Source organism: Micrasema longulum, unplaced genomic scaffold (assembly GCF_059751315.1).
Source record: "Micrasema longulum isolate JH-2025_06_02 unplaced genomic scaffold, ASM5975131v1 h1tg001259l, whole genome shotgun sequence".
NCBI lineage: Eukaryota > Metazoa > Arthropoda > Insecta > Trichoptera > Brachycentridae > Micrasema > Micrasema longulum.
The window spans coordinates 258,838-277,425 of NW_028278446.1; the positions used below are offsets into that span (position 1 = coordinate 258,838).

Here is an 18,588-nt window from a genome sequence, read left to right on the forward strand (position 1 = left end):
TCGAGTGAAAATAAATCGGCCTCATAGTGCATGCCGGTACTGGTAAGTGCGTTTGTAAATTGCAAGTAAGAACGCGAATATTTATTTTGTACACAATATACCCATCATATACGCATTCCGAATATTGACTGTGACATATGGTAAAGCTACCTTGGACCGAAGCAACGTTTATCGGTGGTACAAAATGTTCTCAGAGGGTCGAGATGTTCACATCTCGGCCACGACGAAGAGCGTGCTGGACGCCCGAGCACGTCAACAACAGACGTAAACACTGGTGAAGTAAAGAAAATAGTATTGGCCAATAGTCGAATCACCGTTAGAGAACTTGTTGAGGACCTAAACATATCGATTGGCTCGTTCCATTCTATTTTTACCAGTGATTTGGGCATGAGACGGGTCGCCGCGAAAATCGTACAAAAGTTGCTCAATTTCGACCAAAAACGGCATCGCAAAAACATTGCTCAGGAGCTGTTGGACTCTATCAGCGACGACCCAAATTTGCTCCAGAGGGTCATAACTGGTGACGTATCATGAGTTTATGGTTATGACGTGAAAACCAAAGCTTAATCATCCCAATGGAAGCTGCCGCACGAGCCAAGACCGAAAAAAGCGCGCCAAGTTCGGTCAAATGTGAAGGTTTTGCTTACAGTTTTCTTCAATTGCATGAGCATCATGAGTTCTCGCCACAGGATAGAACGGTCAATAAGGAATATTACCCGCAAGTTATGCGCAATTTGCAGGGAGCAATCCGCCAGAAACGCCCGAATTTGTGAAATATCCAAAATTGGCTTTTGCACCATGATAACGCCCCTGCTCACAAATCGTTGCTTGTGGGCAAATTTTCGGCCGAAAACAGCACACCAATAATGCCGCAGCCACCGTATTCCCCAGATCTGGCCCCCTGTGACTTTTTCTTGTTCCCGAAACTGAAGAGCTGAACAAAACGTTGGCATAAGTGTATAATGAGGTGAGGATTACTTTTAAGGGGGCAAAATAGATATTCATGAATAAATAAATAATTTTTGAAAAAAACACAAAATCGCGATACCTTTTGAACAGACTACGTATAGTGTAAACGAAAAAAACCTCTCTATACTTTCATGAAACATAATATGTTTTAAGTAATTTGTATATATTTAGTATAATAGCGCTATCGAAATATTATCATTCAGATTAGGGGAATGCCAAGTGAAGAAAATAAAATAAATGACATAATGTAAACTTGTATAGGTATAATAGAAAATGGTATACATTTATTCGTTTTTTTAAAAGGGCGAGCGCCATCTGTCTGCAAAAATTAAAGAATAACCAAAAGAAATAAACAATTTGCGTCCCGACTGTCGACCAATGTCCGCATGCGCCAGCGTCTGCGTCTGCGTGGAAAAATATTATTTTTACGTAACACGTTCCATATATTATTTGTATTATTTCAATAATAATAAACAAACGGCAGAATGACAGTATTCATTTTAACGTGTATTCAGTTTTCTTTTCAAAACGTTCCCATGCACGTTCAACAAAAGTGTTAAATAATAAATACGAATACATAATACATCTCACGAATCTAGCAAAAAAATAACAGAGAACGTAGGTAGGAATATAAGCGGCAGGTGACAGAAAAAATGTGTTATTTATAGTTATTTATTTTTTTTAACTGATTTTTTCCTTCATTGAAAATGTTCGAGGATTGGAAATTATAATTTGATGTATAAAGTTTTTTTTACGGATTTAAAAACTATGTACTGATTTTTATTATCGAATCAAAATTTCAAGGAATATTTTTTCAACACACCTCTTTTATAACAAAAGTAGAGTGAATTACAAAAAATATATTCTTGGTGGCCCTAAGTGCTAATAATTACAAATGCATTATTCAATCAATAAATTGAATCTGTTGAATTATTTTAATTGACAGGTTGTTTTTCTTGAATTCTAAGATACTAGTAAAATTCCAAGAATGAAATAATTATTATAATATTAATGATTACCAGGAATTGTCGGTACCGACGGTAGGTATTATTGACAAATTCAGTATGTTATTCAAGTATTATATTTTGTGTATTATTACTAAGACATAACATCGTCCGTGTGAGCTGCGGTTTATTTTTCACCTACAAGATAGCTTCTGTGGATGTGATATAAGAGGTCAAATTAATAAAGCTAACGGAACAAGTAAACACATTCATATTAGTTTTAACTGTGATATCATATTGTTGCGTTAGTGTGGAGAACCCAATATAAGACCATGGAGGTTTCAACATTGTTATTACTGCTTTTTGTGACCAACATTGGATTAATCAAAGGAGGTTAGTAAAAACATGTAACTGTTGTAAAACGAGCAAATAGATTTAAGATGGAGAACATTTTTAGAGCAGGAAATATGAAGTCTAGGCATTTACCGGGCTTATGATCTATAATTGGCTGGATTAAGTGGTCACTTTTCGTACTGTGTAACATTCACCATCATGTCTATATTGGAACAGACATATTTTCTTCAATTCTTACATCTGTTGGTTTTGTGAAGTCAAAGAGCTGAAACCTTTATTGATGCTGGTGAGATTCATCTGGTATTATTATTTTACCCACTAGGTAACACGTGAAAATATTTTTAGATATTTATACTTCTTCTTGGACCAGTTAGCTTAATCAACAATGCTACGAGTTTATCCAAATTTTTGTGGACATGGACTGGATTTTACCCAGAGATGGAGAACATTTATAGATACGGTTGTAATATGTTAATCTTAATAACTCCTTAGGGGGTGAAATCCAGTCCTTGTCTACAATAAAATTGACAAAATCAAAACATTGTTGACATATTATTAACACAAGAGTACCCGCGCTTAAATTTTTACCTCTATGGTCCCGTGGCCTAGGTACTATAGTACCTAGGTACTGTGGTACTGAAGTGGCCTAGGTACTATAGTACCTAGGCCAAAATAGGGTAATTTTTTTGTTTTTGTTTTAGGTATTCTATTGAATAAAAAGATAGCAATCATAAAACTTGTTTATAATTAAAGATAAAAAGCACAATATAAAGTTTTAAGATAGAGAAAAATTAAACATTACCTCCAATTCTAGGAACGTTATTAAAAAACGGTGTTTTTAAATTTCCGATTAATCAAGAAAAAAAGTTTCATAAAATTGAGTACTTATTACAGTCTGATGATCCGGAAATACCCATTTTCCCATACGTTTTACACATTTTCTTGCAGACCAATTAAAAGCTCCTCGCCATTTTGTTTACCTAAAATAAAAAATAAATACATGATAAATCAAAAACTATCTGCAAGACTACAAATACAATAAAGGATAAAACGGGAGCTACATTGAACCAAATGTTTACGAAACAAGATTTCGTGATTGTGCGATTTTCAAATAGTTATAACTTTTGAATCAAATGAGATTATTTACATCTATAAAAAAACCATCAATGTAAAATAATAATTATTTTTATGACAATTGTGCATATTCAAATAACATATCTGAGACGATTGATATTTTTTTCACTAAAACAAAGTTGACTTGAGATTTTTATTTCAACATAAAAATGCATTTTTATGATGAAAGTGGACTTCGAGTTTTATTCACGTATAAAATAGCTTCTTGGGATCATTTCTACATTTTCAACTTCAAAACGGCAAAAAGTGGACTCCCGCGTTTTATCCTCTAAGGTACAGAATACTTTTTTTTTTCTATGGCATGAAAAACAACCTACCGAAGGAAACAAATAATTACTCACTAGCTCACTACTATGCGACCCTGCAAAGCCTAAAAGTCGTATCTGAAAAAAAAAATCGATAGACCCATATATTTACTAAGCCAGTTAGTCATTTATGATTCTCAAATATAAGAAATTCTATGGTAACAAAAAAAAATTCAGCTTGGCAAAGCAGTACCTAATGTCCGGCAAATTTTTCAGGGCAGTATGGACTACCATACGATTTAATATACAGTACGGTGGTCCATACGATTACTATATCCCCCTGTAGCTCAATCACAAATAACTATCGATGTGCTAATAAGCGACGTGATAACAATTTCTCACCATGGTTGTTTATCGTATTCGCGATCACAATGGAACATCCGTGAACACCTAATGTAAAATCTCAAAATATTTAAGTTTCGCGACGTATAATCCTACTGCGCATTTCACCGGTGTAAATATGGAAAATATTCCAAAATTACTATTTTTATTTCATTATTTATTATTTATCATGCTATTTATTGCATTTAGCCGGCAGTTGGCAAGCCAAATGTCAATAAAAGCAGTCGCTATGGTGATTGTAATTTAATTTTCGCCTTTTTGTATAAGATACTCCTTACTATTTTTCAAATGCAATATATTGTATTATTTTTATAGTAAACGTAATTTTTAAATACATATTATTACGTAGCATTAATTCACTCAGTACATTCCTAAAACAGGGCGGCCTCCGTGGTGTAGTGGTCAAGACGCTTGACTCACACACGGAAGGTTCCAGTAAGTTTGATTCCCGGTAAGAACACAAAATTAAGAACTCCTGGCCTATTGTGGTGCTAATTTTTTTCTACCGTTTTGGTGTTGTTTCGATGTTATCAATATTATTTTCAATATCCAATAAACATTATTTGAATTTAAGTGCATTACCATCAATTCAGTCCATATTTTCAGGTATTTTTACATCGTTTAAGAATTTTTATGGTTTCTTTTATTTATGGCTCACACATCACATCAAAACCTTACCACATTACAACATCACATTACAACATCACATAACAACTTCATAAGACTCCATACTACATTAAATTTGTCAGTACCTGGGACTAATCCAAGGAAAAACGACTTATTCTTTAGAGCATGTTTTTATTATAATACTGTTTTCTCCGGTCACACAGACATTTTTCATCTCTCCTATATGAAATATAGAAGATTCCTTATGGACAGTATACCTGTTAAGTTATACGATGTCAGTAATTATGTATGTACTATGTTCATTATTATATTTTGTACCTTTTACATTATTTTTATACATTTTTTTTATTTACTTTATTTTTATTACTGTATTTGCATTTATGTATTTTTATTTGATTTGCAACTTCTGAGTGCCTAACATTTCTCAATTGTTAAATTTATTTTATTTTGATGAAGATAATGTACTTAATCAATAGCTTACAACACCGTGGAAAATTTATATTGACAGTTTTTACAATTTTCGTTTATTTACAGGATGTTCTTTAAACCCTGTCACATCTGAAACCACGATGATCAGTATTGGCAAGAATACATATTAGCATATTTAAAAAATATTTAGAACAAAGAAAAGTTTAAAAAAAAAATATTTAAAAAATACAAATGGTTGCTTGCTTCTGCAGGGGAGAAGTGAGGGGAGCCCGGCGCAGTATCAGACTCTCCCCTCCCTCCTCCTCGTTTCTTCCCTGCAGAAGTAAGCACATATTTGCTTTTTTTTACATTTTATTTTTAAAAATTTTATTCTTTCTAAAAAAATATTTTAATGTGCTAATATGTCTTCTTGCTCATACTGATCACCGTGGTTTCGGATGTGACAGGGTTTAGTGAACATCCTGTATATCCTTATTTTCTGTATACAATATATGTAAAAACGGTTGTTTTTTTCCCAAATAAAAAAAAAAAAAAAAATAAAATTGTAAAAATCAAAATAATTTAAGGATACAATTAAAGATATTTCATATTTTATTACAGACTGCATGTTAAAAATGAAAGAAGATTTAACCAACAATCAACCATTACTTTTGTCCTCACACGGACCAAAATGGGTGTCGTTGAACGGGTCTCCCAAAGGGTTCGTTAATATTGGTAGAGATGATACCATAAGACTGGCGTGCACCTCGAGTGATCCATCAAAAAAGAACGGATTTAACGAATTCAAAGACTTGAACGTAGTCACAGCAAAATGCAAAAGTGGAAAGGACTTCGAAGTTAGCAAGAAGGTTTACCCATTCAGTAATTTGCAATGTGAACATCCAGCTGAAGCCACAAACGTAAAAACAGGAAAAGAATGTCTTGGAAAAGATACAGAACTTATCAAAATTGGATTCCAAGTTGGTAACGACTTTATCCCAGAATACGAAGTTTGTTTTGATAAAGTGCAAAAAATAGCCAAATACACTGAAGTCACAGTTCCAGCAGAAATAGAAAAAAGTATCCCGAATACCAGAGAACAAACTTGGCTTGGAAATTCTGATTTTCATAAAGACGTCAATTTGGATACGATTTACAGTTGTGACTCGCAGAAAGAAATTTTTAAAAGGATTTTAAACAAAGATTTCTTCGAAAAGAACAGGTGTTGTTTGGAAAAGGGAAAACTGGTGTCAAATAATGATATGATGTTTTTGCCAGAACAGACCTCCACTGCCAATTATTTGAACACTGTTCCACAATGGAGTACTTGTAATAGGGTAAATATTGTTTACTTTTTAAAAATTATTGGCTGTATGGATAAGATTTTTTATTTATTTCAATAATATAGCTTTATTTAAGTATTACAATTAAGGTTTGCTTTTTGAAACAAAAAAGCTCTTACGACTGATTTTGCAGATCCATCCAATCCTTGAAGTTCATTTTTTTGATAAAGAATTTATTTTTATGATTTATAAATTGATTTTTTCTTTCTAAAATTAATCTGCCAAACTTAATTTGGGGTAAAATTAAAAAAAATATTTTATAGTCCCTGGATTAGTACCCAAAGCGTAAGACTGATCATCTTACCTTCATGTAACAAAAATGATCAAGATACACTGCGATTGGTGTACTAAGGCAGTGCCCGATGCACCATTAGGTGCGAAAAGGTAATGAAGACGAGGACGAAAATTTAAAAAAATCAATAGTTTCCTTATAGGTAGAAATGATTATTCAACCACATGGAGATACAATTAATTTATTTTTACATTGTCTAACGTACAATGTGATTTATATTGATTATAATATACCTATTCCATCACTGCCTTGTACACGTCAACAAATACTATGTCGAATATCCGTATGAAAATTTCACTGAAAAATCTATAATTTATCTTAAGAGATTCATTCCCAGTATTTTTCCAGGCCAATTGGATTGAAATAGAGCAAAGGATTAAAAGTTTGGCCACATCCTTGAACCACCCCTTGACCGTCTGGTCGGGAACACACAGGAGTATGAGGCTCGCTGCCAAGTGGGGTTTGTCGTATAAGGATATGTATCTTCATTTTATTGACAGCACTCATAAGGCCGTGCCTGTACCCCTATTCTTATGGAAAGTAAGTATTTCCCAAAACTATTATTAACCGTCGGCATCTGCCTATAAGTGTTTTCTTTATCGAACGGATGCGCGTATGAGCGATGCGGCGGAAGCAATAGGTAGGCTGACGAAACTATCTTTAATTCGACCTGATGTTAGGCGGAAAACATTATTAAAGGACCAGTAAACTGGTGAACGAATCGGTTGGCGTCGCGTAATACTTTAAGCATTACAATACTCTATTCTCTGCTAACGCAATATATACATTAAAATGCACACAGCGGTCAAAGGAACGGCAAATTTTAGCAAAAAGTCTGAGGGACGAAATTAGAAATTAAGAAATCAGACGCCGAACAAAAGTCGCCGACATAGCAGACTATATCGCTAAATTAAAATGGCAATGGACAGGTCATGTTGCGAAAGGGAAAGACCAGTTAGGCGACCCCAAAAAAGATGGGTAGATGATGTGATCTCAGTCGCGGGAAGAAATTGGTCAAGAAAACCACACTATAGAAAAGAATGGAAAATATTAGAAGAGGCCTGCATTCAGCAGTAAAGAAATGGCTAAGAAAGAAGAATCTCTGATCTTTTAGACGGCAATAATTTGAAGATATTTGAAGTATGAAGCAGTAGAACCGCAGGACAAGAATATTTGGATTTTTTTATTTGTAAATTATTATAAATACGAGCATCTAAAACAACAAAAAGAAAACAAAAAACGTCTTAAAAGCGAAATGAATTTGCGCTCCAATCGGCTCCAAAAATATTCCATGATAATAATAATTTATATCAGCATACATGTATAACAAAATGAGACAATGTTTTTAGATTTTCTTGTCTAGACTACTCATATATAATGTAATATGATCCTTATCGTCGCTCACTGCAAACTGATTGATCATTTTTAAATGTTACGAAATAGTTTCTAACACATTTTTTCGTATTGTATTTTCGTGTATTTATTTTAATTGTTTTTCTTTAAATTATTGAGAACTATTGAGTACCTGGCACGCGTCGCAATGCCATTCGAAGAAAAAAAGTGTTTGTGGTTTAATTCTGATTATTGACGTGTTTTTGGATAGACATTTTTTTTTGTTTTTGCGTACAGAACGTAAATCGTGCAAATGGGTTCATAATTTTTTTGTTTATCGCGGACAAACAAACAAACGAACGAACATCCATGCTTATATATTATGTAGGTATATAGATTTTACTTTGCACTGAATTTATTTAGCCTGTCATTTATTTATAAATACAATTTAAATGTATGTTGCTTGTGTATCTTTATTTAATCACTCGGATGTTATAGTTCTATGTATCTTTATAACACATATCTTTATAACACTGCGTAATATATTGTCCATTGTAGATACTAAAAGTATATACTATGGTTTGTGCAACTCGGTTTTGGCCTACGGTTGTATTTGTTGGGGAGGAGCTGCCAAGACTATTCTTGATCCCTTGGTTAAGGTACATAAATCAATATTAAGGATAATATTGCGAAAAACGTACAATCATCCGAGTGAAGACCTTTTCAAATACTTCAAAATTTACATAAGGAAAGTCATACTCGACATCCACAAAAATAGGAGCACTCAAGTGATTGTGAGTCATGCGCATTCAACCAGGAGTACGGTAAGAAATGATTTGGTGATTCCAATAGCACGTACAGTGGTATTCCAAAAATTATTTCTATTTAACGGACCTAAACTATATAACCTGATACCGTGTGTTTGGAAATCTGATAAACCATCAGTATTGAAAAAGAGAATTACGATTTAGTTGAAAGACATTGGAAGTAAGGAATCTTAGATTTTATTGAGGATAGTCATCTAAATATTATGTAATCCATTGAATTATTTATAAATTTATTGTATTTTTTGTATGTGTATTTTTATGTATTTTTTGTAAATATATTTAATTTGATTTTTATATTAATGTAAACTTTTCCTTTTTTTCTTATCTTTTGAGCTATAACTGTTTTTTTATTTCTTCAATATTATTTTTATTTATTGCAAACATATTCGATAACCATATTTGCCGCAACAAATCGGTTTCTTAGAACAGGCATTTGCCCATATAGGAACCGCAACTTTAGGTATACTAATATTTCTGGCTTGCCGACCCTTTATATACTGAGCCTACTCCTAGTACAAGCAGAATTTGCCAATGTTTTTGTGCCATTTTGTAATATATGAAATGTATGTATAAATCAATAAATAAAAAATGTACGTTAAAAATATAATTAAATAAAATAAGTCTAACAAAGCAATGAATTATTTTCAGATCGTAAGACACTAAAAAATAATGGACATCAAAAATAATATTTTAAATATGATGAAAATTTAATTTTTTAGGTTGTTATAATGCCTAATTGCAGAATTGTGGTATCCGCGAAATATAATATAAACGCTCTCGCGGTTGTTTTATCTCGCGTATTTACAAACAAAATAAAAAAAGATAAAAATTGTCTTTTCGTGCCGCGAGAGCGGTTCAGAATAGCACCCCAGGCCTTTGTGTGCGGATAACTCCCGTGTGTCCTATAAAATCTATGTGATTCTATTGAAGATACCCAAGACTTCATTTAATTACCATCAATTGCATTGAAACGTGTAAAGATTGAGCACGTAAATACTTATGGGAAAATAAAATGTATATGATCAAAGTGATATTTAATTGAATGTTATAATCAATTAAAAGACAGACTTCAGAAAAGTTTCAGTGATTTTATTCTTCCTTTCTTTTGAATTTTGTTTAGAATAATTGGATTAGATTTTAACACGTATATTTACGTCAGTTATGATTAGTTCTGACGAATTGGTCATTCCGAAACCTGTACTTTAAACCAGTCCATTTGGTGTTAACAAAGTGGATTTAATTAGTCAAGCATATTATCTAAGCGTAAAATGCCATTAACAAACCGTATAAAATAATAAAAGAAGCGAGATATTTTAAAACGAAGTCTTGAATTATTTTTAGGTAAATATGTCGATTTCATTTAATCGATTGGTCACAATACCGGAAGAATAGATTTCTTTCTAGAACAAGTAAAAAGTTATTTGGCTTTCTCTTTCCGTAAAATAATAAACTTCTTTTATTCCTATGCAGTTTTGTATCTGTCGGTTGTGAAACTCGGTAACACGAATTTCCGAACGACCAGAACGAAGTACACATTGCAAAATTTCTAATCAATTTTTTTCCAGGTTGTCTTCGATCAGCAATCGCAAAAGGCTGTGGCAATCATCGAAATCAACAATCCACATATCTCCCTGACTGACATTCAGAACTTGGTGCTTTGCGCTGACATATGTCACAATGTGAACTGGCTCAGCTTCTTGAAAAGGCAGAATATATTAGACGGCTACATATATTGTTGTGATCTAAATAATTTCGAATTCGGTTTCGCCTTTAAGAAGAGTCCCTTTCCCATGGCGAGTGGTGGCATACTGAGGGATGACAATATGAGAGTGGGATAACTATAATATTTTACATCATTATTCTTCTATTTATATGGTCTTTTCACCTCCTAACTGGGGTGTTCTAGCCAATCTAAATTACAATAAATGAAATAATTTTAACTTAATTATTGAATAAAAATTCAGCCCCTATGTATGTATTTTTTTATACAAATTAATATTTCAGTTTCTTTTTTGGGTTTTACTCCGCGTGTTGGATTTGTTCTGACGTTTCGGCTACCGTTGCAGGAGCCATCTCAACATAGTTCCCAGCACTACATACTACAAAAACGAATAGAAATGTGCCTACTGCCAAATTATTAGTACGTAAACAAATACTATTTTCTACAAAACACACAGTTTACCCCGAAAATGACTCCAGCAATGGTAGCCGAAACGTCAGAACAAATCCAACACACACGGTATCACCCAAAAAAGAAACATATTGATAACAGTGACCGTGAAAACCATCGCAACTATTTAGATTAATATTTGTTTGAGGATTCTTATATTAAAAAGACAAAAACGATGAAAAAAAAACAATATTTATTCTTAAACAACTATAACTACATAACAATTTTTTAAATCTATGTAATAATTCACAACATCAAGATGTTGTTAACAATTGAACATAATTAGTTCGCCATACATACTTTCTGATAATGAATTTGAGATAAATAGGTCAATACAATAAATATATTTATACATTAATTTAATTCAGGTAGTCACTATTTTCGTGTGGTTGATTACGATCGTTATTAGTATTACTAAACCACAAAACTTTCCAATATTTCAAGAGTCATTATTTCAACGTCCACATTACTTTAGTTTTAAAATATTATCTTGCAAATTCATCGAATTTACGTTTTAAATGCTTTGTTAAAGCAATTTAAATTCCGGCGGATAGAGACTTATCGAACAAGGCTTCCTGTTCCGACTTTTCCAACATGAACTGAGGCAGGGAAACCCCCAGGACCTTGTCGTATTTAGGGACAGTCTCTGCCCAGAAAGCTCCCCTGGATTCCTCCCCTGCGAAGTCGGATGGATCAGCTATCTGGTCCAGTGGTGAGCTCTCGGCGGGCATTTTAGAGTCTACATAAAACTCTTCGTCTTTTCTCGGAGTGGCTCTAGCATTACGCTTCACTATCACAGGTTTACTGGGAACAGTTGACGAAAGAATGTAGGATGAGATTTTATCAACTGGCAAATGATCTCTGGGTGTCGCAGGAGTACTCTTCTTGGAAATATCGTCTAGACCAGCAAACTTCTTAATTGGTTGGTTTTTATTTAATTTTGGGATGAATATTGTTGGTGTGTTCGTCGATCCTATGGGAAGAAGATCAGCAGTAGTTGGATATGATGCTACAATTTTACTCTCTGCTCCGACTCCTCCTTGATCGTTATTCGCTGTTTGTGGTTTAGAGTTGAATTCCTTTACTTCTTTATACGCCAGGTGACTACTCTTTGGTGCAGACTCCGATACAAACATGCATTCTTCGTTTTTCATTCCGTTTTTGTCAGTACACTGGTAACAAGTCATGTGATTTCTGTGAACTTTCTTACACGCTGATCTATCTTTGTTAGCGAATTCAGCTAGAACGCTTTCAACGTCCTTTTTTTCTTCATTATTGGTAAAGAAATTAGGAATCGATGAATTGTAGTCATATTGGTTTTTCTTATTTTCTTTAGATTCTTCGCCACTTTCTTCTTCATCATCTTGTTCATCTTCTTCGTCTTCTTCAGACTCTCCACCTTCTTCATCATCATTATAGTCATCAGCTTCTTCTTGTTGGTAAGTTGCATATGGTTCTGTGGATTCGGCTTTAGGATTTCCGCTCTGAGTAATAAAGTAACTCTTTATTTTTGGCTCAGATGCCTTTGTGTTCTGATCAATATAAGTTTTTTGGTATTTGGCACCACCTCTTATGGGTCTCTGAATAGTGGGTTTCGGTTTAGCTTGTATGATAGGGGCTTTAGTGGATATTATTTCCTCAGATTCACTAGGTATTTTTTTTGCGTCGGTATTAGTACTTTCTTCTTTATTTTCTGGCGCATCCTCACTATCGAACTTTTGTTGTTTTACGTAAGCATACTTATTATTTTTTGGTTCAGAAGCATATGAGCAAGACTCGTAGCTACCACCTGTTTTAGGATTTTGACAAACCATACAAGTCATTGAATTTTTGGCAACCTTCTTGCAATTCTCTGGATTCTTCTGTACTTCAGCAGCTTGTTCTTCTGAAAGGTTTTTGATTCTTTCATACTCATCGTTATCATATTCAGAATCACCCCCGTAATCGTATTTTTTTTTATCTTCGTCTTTATCTCCATACGCACTGAAATCGGGAGAGTCGTAACTTGCACTTTCATCGAAGTCTTTAGGTCTTGATTTGTAATCTGATTGATAATCATATTCTTCTGCCGGTTTGGATTTACGCGATTTAGACTTCCTTCTGTTACCGGAGTATCTTTTGTAACGAAGCACTTTAGGATCTACGCTTGCCAGTTGAGCATAAGGATAGCTTCCTGAATAACTCGATGTTAAAGCTTGATAAGTGGGGACTGGAGCATACTCTTCTTGTTTCTGGAAGCTGTATTTCTTGTAAGGAATCAAATGATCGTCTTTCAGAGCTCGTGTAGCCTCGCTGGGATTGACACCTTGGTAACTAGTGATGCTCAAAGGATTCCCTTTGTCCCCATAATTACGATGTGCTGCATCTTCGGGTTTTTTCTTGTAATTTGTATTATGGTTAGTCTGGACATCAAATTGATGTGGGGCTCTTGTAATAGCAGATGATTTAGCCGTAGCTTTTGTTCTTTCAATTTCCACAGTCTTTGCTTGATAACGCTTTGGAACATTCACTGTCTCAGCTGCTAGTCCTTGGCTGAATTGGGGTAAAAAGCCAAAGGATTCAGGGGAAAATTCCTTATCTACCGCTGACTGCTCTTGGAATAATCCTACTACTTGCGACTCGGAACTGCCGACGTCAAAAAGCGATTGAAACTTTTTTGGCACTTTTTGGAACACTTCAGCAGCGGGATTGGAAGCTGCTTCACTGAGCCCTGTTAGAATGAAATGTTAACAAAACAATTAACCGACGTAATAAAAAATAGTATTATTCTTTACTAACCAAAACAGAAAAGGGTAGAACACAATCGTACGTGTGTTTGATTTATTTATTTTTCTTACATAAGAACACGATTAATTTTGAGTCAGTAAACAATAATAATACATTTGCAGATATTTACCGAATGCGCCTCCTCCAAATAATGGGGAAAAGTCCAGGGGCGTTACGAACCCGCTATCTTCCACTGTCTTGTCCTCTCCCTCGTTCTCTCCCGAGTAGTCGCTGTAGGAGTTAATCTCCGCATCGTAATTTTGCCCCACGGTATATTGTGCGATGCAAATTAATGTCACCTGCAACATTCCAATAATCAGAACTTATAACAAATTAATCACTCGCAGTATGGCAGGAACACCTATATCGAATGCAACTTTGTACCATGAAATATATTGTATTGATGAAATTCATTTTCGTTTGATTGGGAATAATCCCGAAATAGTCGTAGAAACACAAATCACTCGGACACCTCACAGTACTGTCTTAGGGAACACTTTCAAGAAAGTAACTGCTAAAAGCTGGAACAGAAACGTTTTATAGTCGTGTTTTGTAACATTTTTTTGCATCAGTATTGTTGCTGTATTTAGCGAAGTGAAAGAGCTAAGGCAATGGAGCGAGTACTGTAATGAACCGTAGCGAACTCAGATTGGTGAAGAGTCGGTAGACCAATGGACTCAACACTCGACATGTCAAACTGACTACTCGGCTTCTGTTTTTGTTTACTTTATTTAGATGTGCTAAATTGTTTCGCCATTATATTTCAGCACAAATTGCATTCACCTACAATATTAAATTAAAAAGGCATTTGTGCTTCTGTTGGGGAAAATAAATCAAAAGAAAAAAAACCCATCGAGACGTTTTAGATATTGTAGGGTTTTGTATTTTTACATGGCTACTCATTATAAAAAATCTATGCTTATCTCATTATACGTCATGACGTCATGAAAAGACGCACTAACGGCACATTGTTTAAAATATTCTAATTCATATCCAGTAATGCATAGGGCAATGCAGTGGAACTCTAATTGCAGCGCATCTGGATCATTTGTTATAAGGTATGGTGATCAGACTTGCGCTTCAGGTGCTTGTCAAAAAACTGTATGCCAGGCCAGTTTAGTATAATAATTATTACATCATCATCATTCTCTTTCCACACCTGATGGTGCATGGGGCACTGTATTTGTACACCAAGGGCAGCGTATCTTGTTAGTTTTAGTTACGTTAAAGTAATAATTGTTTTGGGTGCCAGTCCAGGGACTATGTGATATTGGTACCAGGGTAAAACACCTTTTATAAATATTTCATATCAACCATGTCGAGGATTGGACCCGAGACCTTTTGGATAGTAGGCATATTTATAATGCAAACAAAGGAAATTAATAATAAGAGTAAATTAGTAAATGCAACGTCCTTGGAAGAGAAAAGTAACATTGACGTAACGAGAGTAAGAAAAGTACTATTTAAGCTAAATGAGGTCACTAAGAAAGTGACAGTTCATTGACCAAGTCATTAAATAAAGAAATGAAAAAAGAAGATTTCATTCAGGTGAATAAATGCATATTTTTTATTTTAATTTTAAATCGATATTTTTGCCTTCGTATTATTAATTGACAAAAGACAATTAGAGCTGAAAGTGATTTACATGATTAAAAAACTTAATTTAGAAACAAGACATAGTCATAATTTCGTGTTGTGATTTCTTTAGTAGTTAGCAATAGTTTACGATTAAAGTTTATCAGTATTGGTTGATGTTGTAAAAGCTTTGTTTACAAGTAATACACTATTTTTTTGTCTATAGGAACGGTTCTTATTATTGATTATTACGTTATCAAAGAAAAAACTTTACAATCTTATTTACACAATACTGTCGTATGAAAATATGAGTAAAATGGAATCATTTTTTCAATACTTTATTTATTTTTATACATTTATGTGTTTATTGATTTTTAACTACGACTTTTTACGGCTGTGTCCATGTTAAGCCGTAATAATTAACAAGAAAAAAATATGTTTACATATTAGCTTAAAATAAATAATAATTAAATGATGTATTATTTATTAAAACTTCAAATACAAAAACGTGTGCCGGGATTGTTGCTAAAAGCAATATCTTCCAGCCACCAAAAAAAGAAACCGGTCAAATTTTTTTTTGAAATTCGCACTTCGAAATAAACAATATATAAATATGCATTTTTATTTTCGAATTAGAGCTTTTTTTCAATGAGCAGGTAGAGCATCTAAATATACATTTATTAATAAAAATACTTGTTATACACATTATGTGATGAGAAACGTAGGATCTAATAAAGAAGAAAGGAAGATAGTATAAAAATTGAAGAGAAGTTACAGTTTTAAGGATTTCTTAAAGGTGGCCAAGGAAGGTGAATTTAATATATTAAAAAAATATCACTGAAGTATGTTTAAATTTGGCTATTTTGATAAATTAACGCAGTTTAACCACAATTTTTATTTCGTAAGAAAAACACTGACGTATTATATTTCAAGGATTTTTCTTAAGCGAGATGTAACACAAACTTTAATGTTCTTTAAAATAAGTTGAGTAAAATATCGAAAAAAACACCACAGTAATTATGATACTTAAATGTTCTTCTCATATTTTAACAGTCAAATAGAAAAATACTATAATAATACTAGGTATTGAAAAAAGTGTGATTTTTCTTTCCTGCAAAATGTTTTATTAAGACATATCACAGTGTACTCTCGGGGATGCGAGATGAGGCAACGTTACTTTATTTGTACATAGCTATACTTATAACTTTGTTAAATTTCGCAAAAACCTCTTATTTGAGAAATTTTAAATTTTATTTGTATATTCAACTTTTTGTAAATAATATTAATTGTACATTAGCGGGCTCATTGCCAAATGGCAATTTCTTCCAACCAACCAATAAAATAAAAGTTGAATTTTTATAATTCAAGTTACAAAACATATTCCGTAGAAAATAAACATAAAAAAGCTAAAGATATATAAAAAAATAATTAATGTATTTGTGTATAAATTATCTTAAATCTATACCACTACTCAATTGGAAAAGGGAAAAAAGAGGAAACAGAAAAGGAGGAGAGATTAAGGAAGAGAAGGGAGATGTTTAATGTTTCTTCAGACGTGATTTAAACAGAGATACTGAAGTAACATCTTTGATGGTGGATGGGAGATGATTCCACAGTCGAGCTGCATGGACACTATTTGAGTTAGAGACGAAGAGAATTGTAAATGGGTATTAAAAGAGTGCCCTGAGAAATATATCGAAGAGGTAAACCTTTTTAACGTTTATTTTCTTTTAATTTTTTTTTTTTTTTAATGTTTGTCTTCCACGAGACAAGCTCATATCAACAGAAAAAAAACCTATCAAAAAATAACGTACGTACAATAATTGTAAATATATGAGGTTATTTTCTTGACAATGGCAATGTCATGCAATACAATTGGTTGAAATATGAAAATCGCCAAAACAACGTACCCTAGACTCATAACAAACGATCAAATTTTATCACAGGTGCAGTTTTGTCTATAATACTATCTAGCAAAAAAAAAATCGCCATAGCAGAGATGTACAGTATGTACAGATCGATAATTATTCTTGTTATATTTATTTATTAAAAGAAAACACCAGCCATTACAATAAAAAAAATATTTACAAATAAACCAAAATTATAGGTCAATCATAGTTTTCTATACATTACTAAATACAATGTCAAAAAAAGAAGAAAAAAAAGCGTACCTACAAAAAGCCACTCCAAATCATTCCACACGTAAAAAATAAATAAAATATAATAATAATAATAATGAAATAATAAAAAAATAAAAGAAATAGTTAATATTAAACAAACTAATGACGTGACACACCCTATGGCCGTTAGAATTGGAAAAATTAGTTTAAGGGTGACAGATAAATTGACTATATATACATATATACTAATGTGCACTGACATATGAATCAACCTATGATATGAGAGTTATGGAAGACTTCCGATATGCTTGCCGTGGGTGGACCAATGGGAAGAACTGATCGAGAATAACCGGAAAATTACCTCTGACGTCACACGGGGAGTTATTTCAGAAATACAAAACTTTAAAAACTCGTAGCGCTGATAGAACGATATATGAAAATGGTAAAAAAAATTGCTCAGCTTAGTTTCATAGTTTATTAACAAAAAAAAAACACTGAATGTAAATTCTAAGAAAACGCGGATATCGAAAAATATTATCATTTTTCAAAAAAAGTAATAAACCATTCCGGTTAGTGGGTGGGGCTTTTAAAATACGCGGTACTATTTATTGTGGACAAACGGTTCTAAATGTTATATAATAATTCTGTTTTGGCAGAAGGGACCATCCGTAATTTTTTTCAGTTTTCAAAAAATTTAATGAATATTTCAGTAAATACACATTAAAAAAAACTCTAATTGTTTAATTATAATTTGAACAGTAACACAACAATATTTTAGTTTGTGGATAAAAATCTTGAAATTGAGGCTTATTTCAGTTCTCCTGAACACATTTAAAAATTACAGATGGTCCCTTCTGCCATCTGACAACCGAATTCGGTTAATTAATATGATTACTAAATGTTATTAAATATTTGTATTTAACCACTTACCGACTTTTCTGTGTCTACCAGTTTCGAGACGTATCTGTCTCTTCGTCAGGACACCAATTAAACCAACAGGGTTTTCAGAAAATCGGAAAATGTTAAATTCTATTTGATTATTGATGTTCGTTAATGTCAAATCTAGAAAATTTAATTTAT

General features: G+C 33.0%; 2 protein-coding genes across 6 annotated transcripts; one reads left to right on the forward strand and one right to left on the reverse strand.

The window, feature by feature from the left end:
• Window positions 1-1,367: 1,367 nt before the first annotated feature.
• On the forward strand, window positions 1,368-10,847 carry LOC148276209 (salivary endonuclease-like). Of its 5 annotated transcripts, none has more exons than XM_088234559.1 (5): window positions 1,368-1,591; window positions 2,073-2,306; window positions 5,705-6,420; window positions 7,067-7,258; window positions 10,443-10,847. In XM_088234559.1, the coding sequence occupies exons 2-5, from the start codon at window positions 2,246-2,248 to the stop codon at window positions 10,713-10,715; spliced, it is 1,242 nt and encodes a 413-aa protein (XP_088090685.1). In that variant the 5' UTR covers window positions 1,368-1,591; window positions 2,073-2,245; the 3' UTR covers window positions 10,716-10,847. The 5 variants fall into 5 exon arrangements, with proteins under 5 accessions (XP_088090685.1, XP_088090682.1, XP_088090686.1 ...); XM_088234556.1 differs by having other exon boundaries at window positions 1,383-1,610; window positions 1,916-2,306; XM_088234560.1 differs by having other exon boundaries at window positions 1,383-1,610.
• A 373-nt stretch (window positions 10,848-11,220) lies between these two features.
• On the reverse strand, window positions 11,221-14,494 carry LOC148276210 (uncharacterized). Its single transcript, XM_088234555.1, has 3 exons — window positions 14,198-14,494; window positions 13,944-14,112; window positions 11,221-13,757 (listed from the first exon to the last, which is right to left on the reverse strand). The coding sequence occupies exons 1-3, from the start codon at window positions 14,225-14,227 to the stop codon at window positions 11,584-11,586; spliced, it is 2,373 nt and encodes a 790-aa protein (XP_088090681.1). The 5' UTR covers window positions 14,228-14,494; the 3' UTR covers window positions 11,221-11,583.
• Between the last annotated feature and the right edge of the window lie 4,094 nt (window positions 14,495-18,588).